This window comes from Dipteris shenzhenensis, chromosome 1 (assembly GCF_047967505.1).
Source record: "Dipteris shenzhenensis isolate YYH24624 ecotype China chromosome 1, Dip_SZ_1.0, whole genome shotgun sequence".
NCBI lineage: Eukaryota > Viridiplantae > Streptophyta > Polypodiopsida > Gleicheniales > Dipteridaceae > Dipteris > Dipteris shenzhenensis.
Window position 1 is genome coordinate 47,638,889 of NC_141596.1, and position 23,170 is coordinate 47,662,058.

The window sequence follows — 23,170 nt, forward strand, 5'->3', positions numbered from 1 at the left end:
ATGTCTGCAGGAGGTACCATGGAGTAAAACACATACACATGGCCTACATCATATGGTGACCAGAGGTGTTTACAAAGAACACAATAGTTTATTCCATTCATTTTGGAGGACTATCCAGGTAGAGTGCCTTGACTCAACATAAAAGAGAGATTTGGAGCATATATGGAGATTGTTCAAAAAGCATAATCATCATAGGAGGCCTCATCTTGTGGAGGCACATCAATTGGCAGTTTCTGGTTTTGTAGTTGCTTCCTTTTTGGCTTTACAAAACTTTTCATGGTGATTGTTTTTGCCACAATATTTGCAAGGATTGATCTTGAAGCAATCTTTTGAGAGGTGATTAGTCTTCCCACAATGTTTGCAAGGTTGAAACTTGCCCATTTGAGTTTTTATGGCATAGGCTGTGTCATTGCCTCTCCGGAGTTCCTTGTGCCTTTCTTCTTCTTGAAGAGCAGTAATAAGACCTTCAAGAGTAGGATTAGGAAGATTTTTCAATGTGGTAACAACATGATCATAATCTTCAAGCATACTTTTGAGCAATACTGCCATTGCATCATCTGTAGTGATTGGAGAGTTGATAGAAGCAAGTTGAGTCATGAGACTCCGCATGTGATTGACATGAGCAGCCAAGGGAGTGCCACTAGTCATCTTCAATTCAAAGAAAGCAATCTTAAGTGACAATTTTGAGATGTGAGAGCTAGCACCAAAAATAATATCAAGCTTCTGCCAAGCTTCAGAAGGAGACTCCAAATCAGAAATGTGATGAATATAGTCATCTCCTAAGCCAAGAGCAATAATGCCATAGGCTTTCTCCTCTCTAGCATGATCTCGTGTCGGGCGTGTAGGAGCTAAGGATTCTCTAGCATTAGAGGCTGTTGAAGAAGAAGTTAAAGCAGGTTTGACAAGCCCCCAGAGGTTTTTCCTCATCAATGAAAACTTAACTTTCATCTGCCATGTGTGAAAGCCTTTACCATTGAACTTATCAATATTCAAGAAGGTAGCCATGAGAGGGTCTAACCCAAAATGGGCAGTGTCTACTCTCTTACAAGGCTAGAAAGAGTTGAAAAGCTTCAAAGTACAAGCATTTAGTGTAGCAAAGACTTGTAACCAAATTCCATACTAAAAATCATAATGGAAATGATACTTCAACTTGTATGCTTCATAGAGGTGGCTAAATGAAAGTATTCCAAGCAAATCCAGGTATAGCAACCTAACGGAAAGTTGTAGCCACAATTATACTGATGCTATTCAACACTTTAAAACATTCGAAATACCAAAGTAGCATCTAATGTAGCACCAAACTCACAACATTGTCAAAAATGTCCAAAACAGAGGCCTGATCTTGGAGGGCTTCTATCTCACTCTTCATAGCAAAGAAAAGAGAGCTTTCTAGGTAGAAATAAAGCTGGTATACCAGAGAAGAGCCACTGAAGAAGAAAGGCGAAATGCCGCGTCACGTCGCCATAGCCAGGAGCTTGTTCGTCTGTTTCTCCCTCCCTGGTGGACCATTTCACTTCAAATCTGGACAGGGGCTAGCTCATGCTGTTGTGCAAGCGTGGCTCAGAGGAATTTTGAAATGGTTGCTCTAGCAAGTCGTATTGCATGAAATAGCGTCAGGAAGAAGGCGGCTGTTGCGCAGGTCTATGGGCACCATTGCCTAATTGCTCTGACGTGGAAGGTCGCCCATATGAAGGGTCTCTCCAGCCAGAAGGACTCTGGGAATGGTTGCTTGTAGGTAGAGAACTCAGCCCTCCAAGTGGTTGGGTAGAAAGGGGCAAAATGGAGAGGAAGGTGAAGAAGAAGAAGAAGAAGAAGAAGATGATGATGATGACATGGCATAAATGGGCTCAAGGAGGATCATAGTGCTCTGATACCATGTTGGAGAAGTGAAAGGAAAGCATGAAGCTGAACACGAAATGAGAGAATGCATTAGAATGAAGAAGGGTGAGGTCCATATGTAGGCACCTCTACATGAGCCACCAAACTCCACAATCATCTCCTCAATCAGCTCCTAGAATCTCTCAATCATCCTATGTGGCATCTACCACAACCTAACAGTGCTTATGGGCACCTAACTGTGCCTCTAGCACACACACATAGAACCTAAGGTGTGCCTGGGGCATACACCTTGAGATATCCCATCAGAGATGGCACTATCAGCCCCAATCCTTTCTTTTTGGCTCTTGAGCTTTTCATGCATTGCATGTTGTAACCCGTATTCCCGTATGGAGCTTGCTCTAACGGTTTTCTTTAATACTTAATAGAAGTCTCTTTTTTGAAAAAAAAAAAAGGGGGGGACGACCTCAATTTGCAGAACAGAAACTGGATCCCATGATCTGATGCACTATTAATATCTATACTCCTCCGTGCATATGGGTTCATTCGTGATTGCAGCAACAAAAATGCAAGAGGAGCAGGTAGTTGGAATGCAATGGGTCAACAGAGTTTTCATGAAGAGAATGCCACCCTAATGCAATAAACAAATGTTGCCTCCCTGACGACTTAAGCTCACATTACAGGTTTCTACAATAAATGACAACTCTAATTTGCCCACTTGGCTCTCAAATTTTGTATGAATAATTAAATCTGAATTGTTGGAAATATTGGCATATTAAGGCGCTGCCAATGTAATAATTAATTAGAAGGGTAGGGGCACTTTTTTCCTTATCTAAGGTTTTAATAGTTAGCGGTTGAGTTTGGGGGGGTGGCTTTTAACCCTAGTTTAGGTTGTCCTAAGGTCCTATCATCTTGACAAGCCTTGTATTTCATTCTCGTAACATTGACTCTCGTTTTCTCCACTGCCAATCCTCCCACCATGTTTCACATTTGGTATCAGCTCCAGGTTTCCCTAGCACCCCATGGATCTCCCTGCTCCATTCCAGCACCTCCCAAGCTCCATTTCAAGTTAGGGGGCACAATTTTGTTGCAAGAAATACTATTGTACGTTTGTTTTGGATCAGTCGCTTGCTGTGCAGCTGCTGTACAACCTTTCTCTGTTCAGCTACCACCTCCACAGGGCCAGTTGCCTCACCAGTGGGATTGTTATTGCAGGAAGAATAGATAAGAAAGAACATGTATGTTGCTGTGCATGATGGGGATCAAGCCTTGTTAAAGGCAAAAAAAAACTTCATTTGGTGGCATTAGTTGAGGACTGATTCAGCTCAGCCATCGAAGAAAATTTCAAATCGCTGAAGGTTTGAAAAAAGCCAGCCTGTTTCCAGAGAAACCAGCTCATTGCCTAGGGAATCTCCAAAAAATGGGCTAATAGCTAGGGTGGGGGACTGTACAACAAGTGACTACCTCTCGCAGTAATGACATAGAAGATATGTGCAGGCCGAGCGTTGCAGAAACACTTGGCGGTGACGGTCTCTCTACAACCTGGAGTCCAGTGGTCCCATATGGCACGATAATATCCTGCCAAATGGCAACCAAGGTGGCCGTAGGCAGAACCCAATGTTCTCCCATCACATTTGTTCCAAGCAGTGATGTTGGACAGGGTTTCCCATACGCTTTCCTTTGGAGAAGGCGGAGGGCGTACGGGAGGAGGGTCGCCTCAATGCCGAGAACACGCTGGCCCTTAATCCTGTAAGCTGGAGAGCATAGGTCGATGGAGAAGGCATGACTCCCTTTGTCAGGCATGCAACCATCCCCCAAGTGGTCTCACTGCATCCTTTGTATGCTGGCCACGATGCGGAGGGCTCCCATCTGAATCCTCTACGCTACTGGCAGCCCCAAAGACAAAGCGGAATCGTCTCTTGATCTCTGTCCATGCAACAATGGCATCTACCATCTACTTGCATCTGCTCTAGCCACGAGCCACTAGGCAAGCCTCCATGTGCCACCATCCAAAAGGCATAGGAAATCTTCCGAGGCCCGTGGCTGGTCTGCAGTTGTGACAAAAAGCGTGAAACGATCTCCAAGGGAACCTTTTGCTCCAACCAAGGCCACTCCCTAGATGGGGACGAGGCTGCCGCCTCTAGGTGTAGACACCACCCAATCTGAGTTGCATGGGGGGAAAAGGGCACCTCCTCTACCCCGTCCGACTACCGTATCCAAATTGGCCAAAACCACCCCCTTGGATTTCATTGTATCTCTATGAGAGGCTGGCCCTTCCATAACCAAAGGCACCATCTCACCCCATCTTGCCTCGTCGAGACTGGGATTGGATTTCAAGCCTCGTGCTCTCATAATGGTCTATGACCCGCTAGGATGTTGGATCCTGCTCTCTGAGGAACTCTATAGATGCTAAATCCTGTCTCAACGTGCTCTCTCAATCCTGCATAGTGTGCCGCCCGCCATCGTAGAGCTTGGGACTAAAGCTTCTCACTGTTCCTTTAGATCAAATCTGCCACCCATGTAGCACATCCTTTCTCGGGAGAACTGTCATGTGCACGGATTGGTATCTGACGTGTACTAGGTACACAGAACTAGCTCAGGTTAGCCTGGGGAGGCTTAGAGCTAGGCAGGCTTGATTCTCGGGTTGAGTGGCAAGGGTACGGACCAGTTAGAGGTCTTCGCTATTTTTGGCGCTTGGGGCCCGAGTCTATATAAGGGGCCCAGAGGTTCAGTTCTCAGTGAGCCGATGGGAGCAAGTTTCGTTCCTAGGTGCTAGGTCTGATCCTGGATTGAGTCGCGGACGCGTGCCTGCATCTTAGCGTAGCCCAAGGCCCAGTGGCAGATCCAGGGCTTCACAGCGCCACCTGGTGGTATGGGACACCAGGCTGGTTTGGATCTGATTGGGAGTTCGTGCCAGTAGCTCAGCTCGTGGCTTGGAGGGGACATCTTCTGATTCGGGATCACATCCCGTAGATGTCATGGTTGGGTGGTGAGCAGCCTGCTCAGATCTGATGTTGTGTGTGGTTGTTTTGCAGATCAGGGGTTTCAGGAGTGCTAGGATGTGTCAGTTGGTATCAGAGCCGGCTCCTGAGGTAGGAACTTCTGATGCGAGAACTTTTGACGAGTTTTTCCTCCAGGTATGCCCTAAATTTCGAAATTTTGTTGCTGCGTTTTTGCTGGATACCTGGGATAGGAGGGGTGGAGAGATATCTGGGAAAAGGAAGAAGAAAAGGAGAGAGAAAAATCGAGATCCCTGAAGGCCTGTGAGAGAAGGCTGTAGGAAGGGGAGAGAGAGCAGAAAGGTAGGAGAGAGAGGCGAAAAAGCTGAAAGGGAGGTGTAGAGGTGACGCCCAGGGCAGTACGGAATCAGGCGGGGGCAAGGAGAGGCTCGTAGGGCAGCGAACAGGCTGAGTACAGCCTGCGCAGAGGGTGTTTTTTTCGAAAAAGCACCCCCTCTAAAGCTAGGGGAGCTTGGCCTTTTTTGGAAGTAGTGCTTCCAAATAAGGCTGCCCTGCTCCCTATATAGATGGGGGCAGGGTACCAGCCTACCCACAAGCCTAGCCTAGAGCCTCGAAGCAGCTCCTTGAATTGCGAGCCAGCCTGTGCCAGCCTGCGTCAGCCGTACTTGCCTGCGCCAGCTCTACTTCTGCACCGTACAGCCTGCAGCGTCCGTACACTGCCAGCGTCAGCCTGCGACAGCCATCATAGGCTCTGCATCAGCACCGTACGGAACTGTACGGAATACCCTGCGCCAGCCTACGCCGCAGTCAGCGCCAGCTGTACAGATCCCGCTGCAGCGAGCCCTGCGTCAGCACTCCCTGCACCAAAAAAGTACCCGCAGACTGTACGGACGCCGTACAGTCCACGTCAGCGACCGTACAGTCCACGTCAGCGACTGTACAGTCCACGTCAGTGGCCGTACAGTCCACGTCAGCAGACCGTACAGCCACTTCAGCAGCGCGTGTATCCGGTTGCGGGTTCGGAAAGGTCTCGGGATTCGTGGGCTTCTGATTCGCCAGGTTCCAGCATCTCCTTCTGTCAGCATCCTTCGGGACGGTTTTCTTCTGCTCCATTCTCCTCTGTGCTTCGTTTCAGTCAATTATTTCTCTCAGTTTGTATTCAAATTAGATTTCAGCCATGTCTGATGCTCCAAATCCCAAGTTCACCATGGGAGAGCAGGACTTGGATTACACTCCTGTGGGAGAGGAGGATTAGGGTCTCTATGACGACCTGATAACCAAAAAGGCCTTCAGTGAATTTACGACTGCTCTAGATGGAAAATTTGAGCAGGTCAATGCAAATCAATCGGGGTTGACACAGCAACTCCAGGGGATTCAAGCAACTCTTACCCTTCTGGCTAGCACTGTACAGGCACTCACGCATGTGGATGCCATGGCTTCAGTGCTAGGCCCGAATATAACTCCAGATCCTTTTCCGGGTGACCAAAAGTCAAGAACAAAGGAGGTAGTTGACACTTGGTTACACAAGTGGCAGGTACACTTCCAATTCCACCCCTATCCAGATGAGAAAAAGATCCAGCTTGCAGCAGGGTTTATGTCAGGTAAAGCCTTGCTATGGTGGAAAGAACTCCAGCCTAAGCCTGATACTTGGACAGATTTTGAGGGCATCTTCAGGAAGGAGTTCCTGAAGAAGGAGGATGACTACGATATCGTTGGCAAGCTCAAGGCCCTTGATATGTCAAAATTAAACTTGACCTTTGAAGTTTATCTTCAAAGATTTCGGGATCTGCAAACCAGGGCCACTAAAATGGATCCAGTGACCTTGTTAGGTTTCTTCGTGGATGGTTTGCCAGACTCCTACAAGTTGTAAATAAAGAACAACAAGTGCACAACGTTGCAGGAGGCCATGACATATGCATGCATATATGATGATACCATGGCCGGTACCAAGGCAACCACAGTTACCGATACGAGTGGAAAGAACAAACGCAAGTTCTTTCAGCATACGATTGGTATTGCGGAGATGAAGTCTACGGACAACGCCTCCAGGAAAAGCTTAACTCCAGCAAAGAATGGTAAAGCCCGTTTCCTTCGCACTCTGAGGCTCAAGAAAGAAGGACGATGCTTCTATTGCGAGGAGCGGGGCCACACAAAGAATGAGTGTCCTAAGCGGAAGAACCAAAAGTTGGTGCTAGGACCGAAGCTCCAGGCGGGTCCACGCATCGCAGCCAAGGGAGCAAACCAAGTCGCGATGACAGGTATTTCAGTAAATGTCATTACCTGCCCACTCTCTTGTAATTGTACTTTCAATACTTCGTTGTTTGGTTCCCATGATCTTTTCTGAGTTTATGGAGAAGTTAGGGACCAATAGGTTCACATTCTCTTTGATCCGGGCAGCTCTCACAATTTTGTTAATTACAAATTTGTGCAGAAGATGGAGCTGTCCACAGTACCTAGCGACCACACCTATGAGGTGCAGCTTCCAGCTGGGAAGCAGTTTTGGGATCGCAAGGTTGAAGCGCTTCCTATCCGGATTCAGGCCTACACGGGAGCTCTTATATGTTATGTTATGCATCTGGAGCATGTAGACTTGTTGATCGGGATAGAGTGGTTTAAAACCCACAATATTCAGATCGGATGGAAGGAGCATACGCTTTCTTTTGTAGATACGGACACCCAATTTTGTATTCAGTGTGATCAAATTCCCCCTTCTCAGGGGCCTATTGTATCTGCGATTCAGCTTCGGAATATATTAAATAATTCTCATTATGATGTCTATCAATGTGTTTTGATTCCACTTTCTTCATTTGTTGTTTCGGTAATTAACAAGAATGAATTAAGTGTGTTTGAACACCGTGAATTGAGAATGTTGTTAGATAATTTTAAGGACGTATTCCCAGCTCAATTGCCGGAAGGTTTACCTCCAGAACGGGCAGTAGATCATCGCATAGACTTAGTCCCAGGGGCTCAACCTATCAGTGTATCACCTTATAGGATGAGCCAGGTAGAGGAGGATGAGTTAGCTATCCAGCTTCAGGATTACCTGAATATGGGCAATATCCGCCCGAGTAAATCACCTTGGGGTGCACCTGTCCTCTTAAGAAAGAAGAAAGATTCTTCCTGGAGAATGTGTATAGATTATAAACGATTAAATAAAGTCACAATTAAGAACCGCTATCCTTTACCTCGTTCCGATGATTTGATAGACCGTTTGGCCGGAGCGAAGTATTTCACTAAGATTGATTTGCGTACGGGTTATCATCAAATCCGTATCTATGCTAAACACATAGATAGGACCGCATTCTGGACTAGGTATGGTCATTACGAGTTCCTCGTATTACCTTTTGGTTTGACCAATGCTCCTGCTACTTTTCAGCAGATGATGAACGATTTGTTCAGGGATTTTCTGGGCAAATTTGTTGTAGTGTTCTTAGATGATATCTTGGTATATAGTAAATCGCTTGAGGATCACATAGGACACCTCCGGGTTGTTTTAGTTGTTCTAAGACAGCATAAGCTTTATGCCAAGATGAGTAAATGTGACTTCTTTATGAAGGAGATCATTTACTTAGGACACAAGATTTCTTCTGAAGGTATTAGCATTGATTTGGATCGTATCCAGAAGGTTTTAGAATGGCCTATCCCTCAGACTGTGAAACAACTTCGTTCTTTCCTAGGATTTATGGTATTTCTTCGGAAGTCAGTGCGTGATTATTCACATATCACGGCACCCTTGACCAACATATTGAAAGGTCGTGAACGCAGGTCTACCCAGCCAATCTCTTGGAATGATGCCATGAACAAGGCTTTTGAAACCTTGAAGTTTTCTATCAAGGAAGCACCTGTTCTTGCATTACCCGATCCTACCCGGCCTTATGTTTTAGAGGCCGATGCGAGTGATTATGCGATTGGGGCAGCTCTATTCCAAGAGGGCAGGCCTGTAGCTTTCGAGAGTAAGAAGCTAGACGACACTCAGTATCGTTGGCCCACACTCGAGAAGGAGCTTTATGCTGTAGTGTATGCTCTTAAGGTTTGGAGACACTACTTGTATGGTTCAAATTTCCTTGTATTGACTGATCATCAGTCAATTAAGTATGTGTGTGATGGCTCAGAATTGAGAGGAAGGAAAGCTAGATGGGCAGAATTAATGCAGGATTTTGATTTCGAAATACGTTATCGTAAGGGTTCGTTGAATAGTGTGGCGGATGCCTTAAGTCGAGTTAAGTTTGTAAATGCTTTGTCATTTACGGAAATATCCTCAGACCTATTTCAATCCTTGAGAGGGCTATACGCAACTGATAGTCATTTCAGTTCTTATTGGCAGAGAGTCCAGGATGGGAGCTCCATGGTTGACCAGGACTCAGGGATTGTGCCACCTAGGATACAGGCGGCGGGAGGTCAGTGGATGATTAGGAACGGCTTGCTGTTCCGGAATGAAAAGATTTGTGTGCCTGATGTTCTGGACCTTAAATCCAAGATTCTTTGGGAGTGTCATGATGCTCCTAGTGCGGGACATCCAGGTATACATAGGACTCTGTCTCTTGTGAAGCATACCTTTTATTGGCCTAAGATGCGTGCATTTATAGAGAACTATGTAGTAGGTTGCCGGGTTTGTCAGGTTACTAAGGCTGAACGCCTTAGAAGCGCGGGCTTATTACAGCCTTTACAGATTCCAGGTAATAAATGGGAAAGTATTTCCATGGATTTTATTACTGGTTTGCCTCGAACGCGCAAGGGTCATGACTCTATTTGGGTCATAGTCGACCGTTTGACAAAAATGGCAAGATTCTTACCTACAAGAACAACTATTTCAGCTGTTCAGTTGGCTCACGAGTTTGTGGACCACTTGTTCAAGCTGTATGGTTTGCCATCTGACATAGTCAGTGACAGGGACTCAAAGTTTACAAGTAACTTTTGGACACTTGTTTTTGAGAAGTTGGAAACTACTGTAAGTATGAGTTCCTCGGATCATGCACAATCCGATGGCAGTACAGAGAAGGTCAACCAGTTGGTTGAAGACATGCTTCGGGCATATGTATCTAAGAGACAGTCTTCATGGGAAGATTATCTACCTATGATTGAATTTGCTTACAACAGTGCAAAGCATTCTAGTACAGGTTACAGTCCTTTTATGCTTATGTACGGGTTTCAACCTAAGTCACCAGTTATGGTTGGATTAAAAGGGATTCAAAATGATGCTGCTAAGAATTTCTTGCTAGATATGCAGGAAATGTTGCAGTTTGCCAAGGAGTCTATTAGGAGTGCCCAAGATCGGGACAGATTTTATGCTAATAGACATCGTTCACCCAGAGAGTTCTCTGAAGGAACGATGGTATATTTGAGAATTCCTAAGGAATCCAAGAGCCTAAGTACTGGTTTGGTTCTGAAATTATCCCCCAGATACTGTGGCCCATTCAAGGTCATTAAACGAATTGGACCAGTTGCATATTGACTAGAATTGCCTTTTGATGTTAAAGTACATCCAGTCTTTCATGTCAGTAGACTGAAAGAAGTCTTGGGTGCAGATGATCAACTTGTTTCTCCTCATGAGATTATAGAAGTTACAGATTTAACTTTTATTCCTCACGAACCTGAATGTATTCTTGAATTTCGCGAAAGACAGATCCGTAATCGTACTATCACGGAATACAAGATCAAGTGGAAGGATCGTGTTGAGGAGGATGCAACATGGGAGACATTACAAAACCTCCAAAGAACATTTCCAGATTTCTTAGCGAACTGAGGAGTGAGTTCTTAGAGGAGGGGGAGTATGTCATGTGCACGGATTGGTATCTGACGTGTACTAGGTACACAGAACTAGCTCAGGTTAGCCTGGGGAGGCTTAGAGCTAGGTAGGCTTGATTCTCAGGTTGAGTGGCAAGGGTACGGACCAGTTAGAGGTCTTCGCTATTTTTGGCGCTTGGGGCCCGAGTCTATATAAAGGGCCCAGAGGTTCAGTTCTCAGTGAGCCGATGGGAGCAAGTTTTGTTCCTAGGTGCTAGGTCTGATCCTGGATTGAGTCGCGGATGCGCGCCTGCATCTTAGCGTAGCCCAAGGCCCAGTGGCAGATCCAGGGCTTCACAGCGCCACCTGGTGGTATGGGACACCAGGCTGGTTTGGATCTGATTGGGAGTTCGTGCTAGTAGCTGAGCTCGTGGCTCGGAGGGGACATCTTCTGATTCAGGATCACATCCCGTAGATGTCATGGTTGGGTGGTGAGCAGCCTGCTCAGATCTGATGTTGTGTGTGGTTGTTTTGCAGATCAGGGGTTTCAGGAGTGCTGGGATGTGTCAAGAACTCTCTGGCTGTTGCTATATCTCATGCACTGCATGCTGCACCTCCTCCTCTTGGAATAAGGCATAAGGTATACCAAACCCTTTCTAGGAAAGTCTACAACGGGGCTGCTCTAAGTGAAGTATGACGGGGGGAGCGATTTGACATCATCGTACCTGCCAAAATACCATTGGCCTCTCCTCCGTGCAATGCCCAATCTCGCACATAAAATCTATCAAGAGGCTCTAGCAAGCCATCCAGCCTCCACTCCCGAAGGAGAAAAGAAGGCTACTAGGAAGTCTGGAGAACTCTTCCTCTCTCCACGGGGCCCAACCACTGATTGCGAAAATGAACTTCTCTCACGTGCTCCTCTCTACAAGCATCTCTGAAAAGGAAGCTCCTCCTTGCTTGTCCTCCACGATTTCTAGGTTGTTGTAGTCACCTCCAACAACCGCACGAGTCAATGTCTGAGAGGCTCTAAGCCAGATGCCTTGAGAAAGCAAGGTGCTGCTATCGACAAGTAGGGTGTACACATTAGGTTCCCAATCCTAGAATCCCCCATCTGTGGATCCATCCAAACAGCCCGACCTATGATGAGCTCGCCTTGGTCAAACGCATCTATGGCTGCTGCTTGAGAAACTAAAATACAGCCCCCACTCCTGTCTATTGTGGGGGACCACACCTCGAGCCCCCTCCTCGGGCCCTCTGGAACTCCCAACAAAGTATCTTCTCCAATGGTTGTTGATGCACACAATCATGAAGACCATGCACGTTCCAACTCATGGTAGACCAGCTCATGGGAGGAGGGGGGGTGTTGAGCAAGGCCTCCTATGAGTGGGATCCTAAACAAAATCTTTGATGTCCAGTGATTTCGAAGCTTGGAGGGGAAGTAGTCCTCGTCCATACGATGGCACATCAGAGGCATGACAGCCTCAATACCTACCTTCAAGGCCCAGTGCAACATGAAGGAAGCCTCTTCCCCTAATCAGCTATTACACTTCTGAGGTGGCCGATTAGCAATCTGTGTGAGCTAAAGTTTCTTTTTTTTTTCAAGAAAATTATTTCATTAAGTATGAAAGAAAACCGCGAGAGCAAGCTCAAATGCGGGAGTACATCATGCAATGCATGACGACAAAAAAAGCTCAAAATGAGCTAATAAAGATCCAAGGCGGAGGCTGAAAATGCCATCTCAACCCTGAAGGAGACTCAGAGAAGAAGGGAGATCCTCTCCAAACTCTGAAAAAAGTAACTCTCCTGGCTATGGCTGCTCTGGAGGATCCGTGCATGCTCGCCCAAATGGCCATCAGAGAGTGTACTGTGTCGGTCCAAATAGTGGCCATAGTCTGGGAAGGGTGAACCTGGATACTCTCCATCGCCTCTGTACATCTGGCTCTCCAAATATGCCAAGCTGCAATGCTAGCCAAAATCTCCCAAGACGCATCTACTGGGGCATGAGCAGCTCTGAAAGGAGTGACGGGAACGTCCTGGAGGGAACACGACTCCACTGAGTGTCGATGTACAATGAAAGCTAGATCTGGATCATGTCCCTCGCAGAACACCCGTGGGCCAGTAAGAGATAACCAAGCCACTCAACCCCAGGTCATATAGAAAAGTGTTGTATGAAAGATACTGAAAATCCCAGCAACATCTTTCTAGATCGTCCTCGCCTATCTGCACTCCCAAAGGCAATGCTGTACTGACTCAACTACCATGTGACAATGAGGACAAGTAAGGTCAGCCCCAAACCTGGATCTCCATAGGTTCCCTGGAGTCCCTCCATGAATATAAAGCCAAAAGAAAAGAGTGATCTTTCTATTCCTGAGGGATTTCCAAAGCCTACGCCAAAAGTTCTTCCGCAAAACTGTGGAAATCTGAAAACTATCCCAATGTGGCGCCTACCGTAGAGGCAGGTCTCCTCTCCCATCTAGAGCAATGCATATAATGTGACACTCCAAGTGGCCTATCATGATCATCCAAAATCGAGTCATTCCACATTACTGGCTGTCTGTGAATTTCTTCATGAGAGTTGGGTGGAACTCTGCGAAGTGTGTTCTTGAAGCAGCCCCAAGCTTTCAGAATAGCAGCCATGAGAGAGGAAGGGGGAGATTTGAGATGGGCTGAAGTAAAGATCCATTTGCTCCTGTCTAACCAATCTCCCCCATGAGAAGGGGCACAAGATTGAATGCTGCGTGAGATAAAATCCTTCCAAGGCTCCTGTCCAGGCATCAATCCACGTACTACAAACTTGCAGAGTAAGGCCATGCACTGCAAGTTCGGATTAATAATATTGAGACCTCCTTCTCCTGTGGGGAGAATGAGGGTCTCCTAAGCTACCGTGGCTACAACATTTGAGTTGCCATCTAAGCCACTCCATAGGAAGTTCCTGATAGGTCTCATTAGCTGACCAATACAACCTGTAGATCTGCACCAACATGAGCAGACAAACCAGGTGGTGGCCAATAAGACCTGGTTCACAACTACGACTTTGGATGCAAGGTCAAGTCTGGGTGAACTCCAAAAGATGAGTTTCCTCTTGATACTCTCCAACACGGGAGCAAACTACTGTGCCGGAGAGATGCCCACCCCAACCCGGCATCCCAGATACCTGACGGAAACTCCCATTTGAATCCAAGTGAACCCTATGTCAATCCCCCAGACTGGAGTGTCCTCATCATTGATCGAAAAACAATTGGATTTGTTTCAATTTATGTGTGCACCTGTCGGAATAAAAAGGGGGCTAAGGGGCAGCCCTAACGGACTGATCTGGTAATTTAAAATTTGTCCCCTCTGACTCCACCAATAAGAACCTGGTTGTGGGCTGATGTGTAGAGGGCTAACACCCCTCTGATCCATGTATCTGAGAAGCCAAAACGAGTAAGTGTGGCCTCCAAAAAGCCCCAATCTACCCTATCATAAGCTTTCTCAACATCCAAGAGTAGAATGGCCAGCCTGTGGCCATTATGCATGGCCCAATCCGAGGCCTCCCAAAATGAGAAGATGTTATCAAAGATGCTCCTGCCATGCACAGAACCTGTCTGCGTATCATGAATAAGATCTGGTAGAAAGGGCTACAGACGAAGGCTCATAGCTTTAGCTAAGATTTTATACAAGGTACCCAGCTAGGTAATCGGTCTCCACTGAGACACTGAATTCCTGTAACCCCTTTTTGGAATCAAATAAATGAAGCCCTTCGTAAGTGAGTCTGGCATCTCACCCGAGTCCCATACACCTTGCAGGGCTGAGGTAATGTGATTCCCAATCTGATCCCACAATGTAATAAAAAATAAGGGGGTAAGTCCATTTGAACCAGGACACTTGGCCTTGTAAAGGGCAGAGAGGGCAGTCTTGAACTCTACGTTGGTGAAGGGTGCATCAAGTGAAACAATCATATCCCCTGTCACCAACCCCGGTAAGTGCCGCCAAATAACCACTCTAGCATCATCTATGGCCTAAGTGTCAGGATCTACTGTAAGAAGGAAGGCATAGAAATCGGTGGCAACCTGCAAGACGGCATCTCGATGTGTTTGAAGAACTCCGTCTGAGTCAACAAGTTATGAGATGCTCTCCCTACTATGTCTAGGGCCAAGAGTAGAGAAGAACTGCTTGTTGATTCTGTCTCCCATCTGAGTCCAAAATGATTCTCTAGCATGAAAGACATGCTCTGCTCTTTGATCTATGAGTGACTGTTGCTAAGTCCTTGCTGCAGCAAGGTGCTCTTGAATCCAAGTATCTATAGGCCTGTTCTGCTCCTCCCTTTGCAAGGCAGCCAACTGCTGGCGAATACCTATCTCACGCCTGAGGATGTCACCCCTCCTGATACGAGCAACTGAAAGATAAAAATCACTAATATCAGAGAGGGTTGCAGCTAAGTTTGAAGAAGAAAGCTGCCCATCCTGCAAATGAGATACCCAGGTCCTCAACACCGTCTCTGTAAGGCCCTCCTTTATATAAAAAGAATATGGAATCCTAACACTAGCAGAGCGGTGCCTCACATGGGGATCTGAGACCATCAAAACCACTGGAAAATGATCCGAAGTGGACACCCCAACTGCAATGCGAACAGTACCACCTTTGTCAAGTGCCCAATCATTCACATAAAATCTGTCAATCCGTGCATGTATAGGCATCTGCAACCTCCTGTTCGACCAAGAAAACATGAGAGAATGTGGCTGAGTGTGAAAAGCATCATCGTGCCAAGCATCCCTGCCACTGTACTGGAAAAGGAAGGCATCCCACATTGCTCTCTCTAGGGAGTGAATTCCACCTTCTCTACGACCCCTTTTGTTTGAGGGCATTTCAACCATCTTGAAATTGCTTTCTATAATCCAAGCATCTGCAATATGTGACCAAGAGAGCAATTCTTTCCACAAAAGGACACGATCCCCTCTAGAATTGGGTGCATACAGGTTTAAAAGACCAACCTTATGCCCACCAATAAAAAGTAAAATCCATTGAGCTTTGAAGGGACTATGATCCTTAGTAAGGCTGCAAGCATCCAACCCCGGCTCACAATCTGGAAGGGTGGGACCCATGGATGCGAGCAAAGAGTGAAGTAGAGCTTTCAAGATCTACATCCTTTCTAAGCTGCTGCAACTTGTCTTTTGAAAAAATAATTGTCTTTGCGGCCGGTGGAAGCGGATGAGGATTGACTGAATGGGAATCTATTTGTCAATCGAGGTGAAGAAGCCGACTCAAACATGGTGAAGCTCCGTCCGACAATTCTTGCTGCGGGGGGAAGGAAGACCTTTTTTTTCAGAAGGAAAGCTGAAGGGGAGGGTGGCTGAGGATGAGGGGGAGAGGGGGCAGAGAAGAGACAGGGCTGAGCTAGAGGAGGAGGTCTAGAACAGAGGTCGCGGGGAGGTATAGGGGTGAGAGGGGCAGCCCGTGGGGGGGAGGGGTAGGGGGCAGAAATGAAGGTAGGGGGGGAGGGGGGGGCGAAAAAGCAGGTCGGGGAGGCGGATAGGGACAGGGAGGGGGGAGGAGATGCAGGAAGGGGAGGCGGATAGGGACAGGGAGGGAGTGGGTAACAGAAGCAGGGGGGGATTGGTACTAGTGCCCGATCTTCATCTGGGTTTATGGAGAATTCTGTAATCCTACATGGAGATAAACTTAGAGAGGGAGGTGGGGAGGCTGAGGGAGGTGGAGAGGCTGAGAGAGGGGGCAGCAATTGGAAGGGGAGAGGCCGAGAGGGGGCAGCAAGGAATCTTGAGATTTCCATGTGCTAGTCACTACCTCTATCTCTACCTTGAGAGCATCATCGTACATTACCTCTATCTCAGTTGCAATAGCAAACGTCTATGTCTTTTTTTTTTTTTTCAAGAAAATTACTTCATTAAGTATGAAAGAAAACCCCGAGAGCAAGCTCAAATGCTGGAGTACATCATGCAATGCCTGAGGAAAAAAAACAGCTCAAAATGAGTCAATGAAGATCCAAGGCGGAGGCTGATATGCCATCTCAACCCTGAAGGAGACTCAGAGAAGAAGGGAGATCCTCTCCAAACTCTGACAAAAGTAACTCTCTTGGCTGTGGCTGCTCTAGAGGATTCCTGCATGCTCGCCCAAATGGCCATCAGAGTGTGTACCGTGTCGGTCCAAAATACTGGCCATAGTCTGGGAAGGGTGAGAACTTGGATACTCTCCATCGCCTCTGTACATCTGGCTCTCCAAATATGCCAAGCTGCAATGCTAGCTAAAATCTCCCAAGACGTGTCTACTGAGGCATGAGCAACTTTGAAAGGAGTGAAGGGAACACGACTCCACTGAGTGTTGCCGTGCAATGAAATCTGGATCTGGATCATGTACCTCGAAGAACACTTGTGGGCCAGTAAGAGATAACCAAGCCACTGAACCCTAGGTCATAAAGAAAGTTATTGTATGAAAGATACTGAAAATCCTAGCAACATCTTTCCAGATCGTCCTCGCTTGTATGCACTCCCAAAGGCAATGCTGTACTGACTCAACTGCCATATGACAACGAGGACAAGTAGGGTCAGCCCCGAACTTGGATCTCCATAGGTTCATTGCAATCCCTCCATGAATAGAAAACCAAAAGAAAAGAGTGATCTTACTATTCTTGAGGGATTTCGAGAGCCTAGGCCAAAAGTTTTTCCGCACAACTACGAAAATCTGAAAACTATCCCAATGTGGCGCTTTGGAGGGCCTCCAACCTCTATTGCTGAGCTGAAATCTCCGGGCATTTCTGACTGTAAACCTCTATGTCTTAGCTCTAACATCCTAACATTTGTGTCTCCTTAGTCAATTCAAACTCAAAATTCCTGTCAATATTGGTATGTGTGAGTGGGGAGGGGTGAAGGGGGGGGAGGGCAAGTGCATGATTAAACAAAGGGGGAGGGGAGAGGATTGGGACATGAAAGAAAAGAAAGAAAGAACGAAAGTCGATTAACGTCCACGGGAGACCAAGAGGTCTATGGGACAACATGAAAGCCATCTAGTACATCAGCTTAGGGAGGGCGCAGGGCAGCTCCCAAGGAGTGCAAAAGCAGCTCCATTTATTTAGAGAGTACCTATATTGTAGCCTAGATAAAACATACACACACATATATAGTTGGCCTTACATCAGTTTAAGATTGAGAGTCTTTTGGTTTTGATTTAAACTGTCTAATGGGTAGACTGCCCATTTACCATCCTTCCTGGCAGCCCGAACCTTTGCTAATTCCTTTGCCTTATCCTTCAGTTGAGCCGTGGTGAGTTCCTCGGCTATCCATATCTTTGTCCCTTTCAGCTTGTGAGATTGTCGGAGAACTTTTATACGTATGTCTCGTGAGTTGAACGTAATGATAGCATGGCCATTACGTTGACCGATATGAACTACTCAAGCTTCACCGTCATCATCTGGGTTGTCAGGATTGTCATCGGCATCTGCTGTCCAGTCAACAGTAGGCATGGCTGTTTGGACATGTGCTAAGGTATCACTAAAAGATTCATCTTCTTTATACCATCCATCTGGAAGCCCCCCAATTCTGATTTTGAAAGCATTATCCTTTCTAGCTGCATGTTCTTTAATCTATTCCTGAATATCAGCTTTGTTGACCTTTGCATCAAACTCCATAGTCACTTCTTGCTTGGCTGTCTGCATTTCAGTATGAACTAGATTCTTGACTGCAGAGACTAGTTGGGGGGTAGGGGGGGAAGCATTGCATGACTTTATAACCTCGTCAATGACTTCCTTCTTACCAGGTCCTTTCAAGACTTGAATTCTAGCTATGGCATCTGTTAGCTGCATCCTCAGCTCTCTCACTTGATCCTGTAGGAAGTAAATTTGCTCATGATATCCAAGAGTTGGTCGGTCAAAAAGACCACCTCATTCATATATATGTGCATATGGGGAAGGCGTCCTGGCTGCCACTGTGGAGTATCTGGCTTTGTTATTGGAGGTTGCTGGAGTTGAAGGGGTTTTTGAAGAGGAGGAAGGTAGGTTGGGCCATGCTTTGCTCGCCATATCTCTTGTTACCCCTTGGCTGAGCTAAACCCCTAGTTGGGCTGGGGGTTCAGCCTAGCTAGGGGTTCCTAATTCAAGAGCTTGCTACAACCAGCTAGTGGAGCAGGGAGCAGAAGCGGAACGGGAGCAAGAGGTACGGGTGTACGGGTACGGACGGGAGTGGGAGCAGGAGTAGGTACGGACGGGAGCGGGTGCGGGTACGGACGGGAGCAGGTACGGACGTGAGCGGGACGGGAGCATGTACAGGTACGAACTGGAGCGAGAGTAGGAGCAGGTACGGACGGGAGCGGGAGCAGATACTGTGGTTAGAGGAGCATTAAGTGGAAGACAGGGAGGCTATTCCTTGGCATCAGTACCATGGTGCCATTGGAAGAGTGGTATCTCTCCTTGTATGGGAGAGAGAACAATAAATAGGGAAAGGCCACCTTATGGTACACAAACTCGGGTGGTGGGCAAGCACATATGGCTGTCTACCTAGTTGTCCTTTTGAACGTGTGGTGAAGGTTGCGATGAAGTCCACGATCGACGGCTCCGAGTGCAGCATCGCTGGAAAAAATCAGGCACACAAATGGACATAGCGACCATAGGTTAATTCACATTACAAATTAAATTAAGGACATACATGAAGCCTTAAGAAGGGTTAACCTGGCGAGGTGTTTGAATTAAGTGAAAACAAATAGGAGAGAACCGAGCAAACCCCTCTGTTATTTGATCTATGTTGATAGTGTTATGTTGATTTATTTCTTTGTAATAGCACTATGTGCTATCTATGCCTTTGTTTTTGGATTTCATGAGATGGTGTTTATTTACTCACATAGGTCTTTATGCATAAGCATAAGCAATGAATCTACTACTCCCTTTACAGAGATCTTTATCCTTAACACAATTACCTGTTGAAACCTCGTCATCCTATGTGTAGACATTGAAATATCTGATAGAGAAGCATTAGCTCTTCCTTAGCACTTGATTCCATATAAGAAAGTACATTTGCAAGGGGATCCACAAAAGCTTTGTGCACCTTACATTGCTAATGTCAGTTGTTCTATTTCTATATGCTAGTTTTTTCCTTCTTGTTTTAATTTAAAATTCACTACTTTTCTGGTGTGCTTGTGTTGGGGGGACTACAGTGTCCTCTACTGAATGTGAGCTATTGCCAACCCTCAGAAGCTAACAAAGAAACAAATCAGAGCCTGGTGAGATAGTTTTTGGCCCAGTTTATTGTTTTCATTATAGCACTGTCCCCACAGACTCATACCTATTGAAGCTCTATGATCATGTTATTGAATTGACTATGCATATTTTAGTAGTCTTGATTCCAACAATGTGTATAGTGATTTTATATCAGGTGGTGCTTGCATACAATTCCCTCGGATGGAATCGCACAGAATACATCCGCATTCCGGTCAGCAAGTCTCTCTTTACCTAAACCCTTTTTCTCATTTTGAAGTAGTTGTAGTAATCAATCTGAAGGAATGGGCTGTTTTGTCCTTACTTGCATGGATGGAAATCCAATAAGTTGTGTGCTTTGGATGTTTATTGCATTCTTATAAATAAATAGTGTTACAGACAGTCATCAGAGGTATAGCAGCTTTTAGTAAGTTGGATTTACAGAAATGAAATTGTAATTTCCTCACATGAAAGAAACAAGAAATAGGAGTGGAGTGGAAATTTGCATGCTATGCAAGTGCATCACATTACATGCCATGCTTGAGTTGGTGGAAGGTCACAGGCTTAACTCTGTTATACAGTTGGTGGAAGTTTATAGGGTTACCTCTGTTATAGAGCTTATTTATTGGAAATTGCAAACCTGTTGTCTTGTGCAAGTACATGACTTTTGCATGCCATGGGGGGGTTGGTGGAAGGTTACTTGCTTACCTCTGTTATAGAGCTTATGAAACGGAGTGAGTGAGCCAGTTGACTAGGGAGCTTATGCACATCGGGGACAGTTTAAGCATATAAATACTACTATTTTCAGTCCAATAATCAAGTCAAGCAAGTGTCTGCTAAAATATCTGTTATGTTATGTGTGGCTATTTTGTGAGGCTGCAGCATTGGAAACGAATAGAAAAGTTCATGATACGTCAAAGCACATTGATACTCGCTACCATTTCATACGAGATCAGGTGGAGGAAGGGGCTATTTTGTCAGTTGATTGCTTATTTGAGGACCAAATAGAAGATTTGTACACAAAATACTTGACTCATGAGAAGTTTAAAAATTTTAAGTCCTACCTATCTCTTTGTGACCTAGAGACCACCCAATGACGAGTGCTAAAGTATATGGGTCATTGGGCTGGTATCACCAATGTATATATGATTGGATATATGTTCATATGAGGTATACATGGGTAGATGGTTAGGATAGGACCATAGAGTTCTATAGAGGGATCCTAAGTCCCTATGTGAATAGTCCTTATGGACTTAGTGCAACCCACCTAGGGCTCAAATGGGGTTACAGCTATCCAAGGAATAAACCTTTGTAGTTTGGGAGTAAATCTAGTTGAGCGATAACATTGTAGAAATGTGTATTGTACAACTTCCATGCATGTTGAGGGATTGCTCCCTTAAAGGAAATGGATCTTCTTAAAAACCTGAGGTTAAGTTTTCGCTGTGTATCAAACTTGGAAAATTGGAATACGGTACAAAGGGCTATTTGGGTGAGAGATTTGAAAGGGATGTTGAGAGTGAGCCTCCTATAGGCTGGTATGTAATGGGAGAAATACAAAAATGAATGAAGTGCATGGGGGCATCTCATGGCTCACACACTGCAGGTGTAGCATAAGTTAGGACATCAATGTGGTCGGACTTCTTTCACATTCCCAATGGCCTGCATATATGTAGGTGCCCGTGACATGGACACATGGCACCTCTCTGCACGGGTGGGTTACAATAGAAACATCCCTGACCACATGACGACAGGCGTTGACCACATGACGACAGGTGTTGACCACATGTTGACCATGTGTCAACACATGTCAGCCACATGACACGAGGAGTTGACCACACGGGTTCATCTAGGCGTATTATCCGAGGCAACCATGCGTCGACACATGTCAACCACAGGTTGACACATGTCAACCACAGGTCAACTAGAAGTATCATGCCCAAGGTGATCTCATTGAGAGCTGCGCACATGGAGAGTGAGCTTAGCACATGGAGCAGTCAAGAGTATTTACAGTTACACAGTGGTTCAGTGGTGCGGTGATCCAACTCACTTGCACATGGAGAATTTACACCATCCTGAGCAGAAGAGGCTAGCGAGTTAGGAAGTCAGGAAGTCGTTGTACCCATCGAGAGATCCAGTGGTCCAACGGCTATCCTCAACAGCTAAGGAGATAAGAGGATGACCAATGGGAAGAAAGGGGGAGATTCTCAACGAAGAAAGGGACCCTTCAAGGCGGGGGATGAGGATGAAGGTGAAGGTGGAGAGGGGAGGGGACATTCAGCATTGAGCATTTGGAGTTCGGTACTGGAGCGGGAGAAAGGAGAGTGTGAGGAGAGATAGAGGCTGGAGCTATGAGCTTGCCAAGGAGAGAGTGTGGAGAGACGTGTGTGTACCCTTTGTCTACTATGGGATAGACCTATGTGTTCTTGTGACTTGCGACTTGTGACCTGTAGACGTTGGTCCAATGATATGTACTTTGGCCATCTTGGTCACTTTCTCATTTTTCTTGTCTCTTCCCAATATGGGGATTGTTCACTAGTGTATGATGAGATTTTCTTATTCTGCTTATGTTGTGGAGTTCTCATGTGATTGTCATTTAGCATAGTGCACTTGTACGTCGTTGTTCACTACAGTACAACATACGACCCTCGCACACCACCGGTGCACTCTGCTCGATCCATTGCAGTAGAGCATTGCAACACTCATGCTTCTCATGCCAACGGCCTTTGGCCTCCGGTAACACCTCTAGAAGGATAGGAACCCCTCCCCTCAAACAGTTTATGGTGATCACGGTGGGACACTGTTGGTGTTGAGTAGCACAAGTGAAGTGGTGATCTAGGGTCCTAGAGAGAGGTCTTATGCCGAGTAGTTATGAAACATTTGAAGGAGCTAGTGAGAGAACTAGGAGGTACTTGAGGAGAGTGGAGAAAAGACTTCCGGCAGACCAAACTCGGTACAAGAGGCATTACGTGCGACGTAAGTTTGCGAAGTCCTCAACTCGAGCACAAAGTGAGCCCATTGGAGCAATAGCTAGAGCAAGTAACTTCATCGACACTCTCATTGACTTGGATCAACAGGAACCCTAGTGGTCAGATCCGGACTCTGGAGAAGAAGAAGTACAAAGCGGAGAACAGGTGAAAGAAGAGGGTACGAAGGATGAGGGCTGCTGAGGGGACTCATCTGCTCTCGCCTCGACCTCTGCTGGACAAGCTGCTACCTCATCTGTTATGCATAGCTCCAGGCTCCTAGCTAATCTTTCTTCCACGTCTATCCCACTCGGGGGTACTTTTGCTCCGGCCATGCCTTTACCTGCCATGATGGTTTCATCTCCCTTTCCATCCACACCGGTGCTGCCTTTTCCACCACCTCCTTCCTTTCCTACTGCCTACTCATCCATGACTTCAACTCCGTCTCTCTTTCCCAGATGCTCTCCCATCCTCTTTAACCCCCACATCTTCTATGTTCTCACCCTTTCGCT

At 46.3% G+C, this 23,170-nt stretch overlaps 1 protein-coding gene across 1 annotated transcript in view; it reads left to right on the forward strand.

The window, feature by feature from the left end:
- LOC147905951 (alpha-mannosidase-like) overlaps window positions 1-23,170 on the forward strand; it is a 263,387-nt gene that overhangs the window by 52,902 nt on the left and 187,315 nt on the right. The window contains exons 13-14 of the mRNA XM_087375828.1: window positions 19,656-19,721; window positions 19,874-19,930. Of these exons, the coding sequence (XP_087231954.1) occupies window positions 19,656-19,721; window positions 19,874-19,930 (123 nt within the window). The remainder of the gene's footprint in view (window positions 1-19,655; window positions 19,722-19,873; window positions 19,931-23,170) is intronic.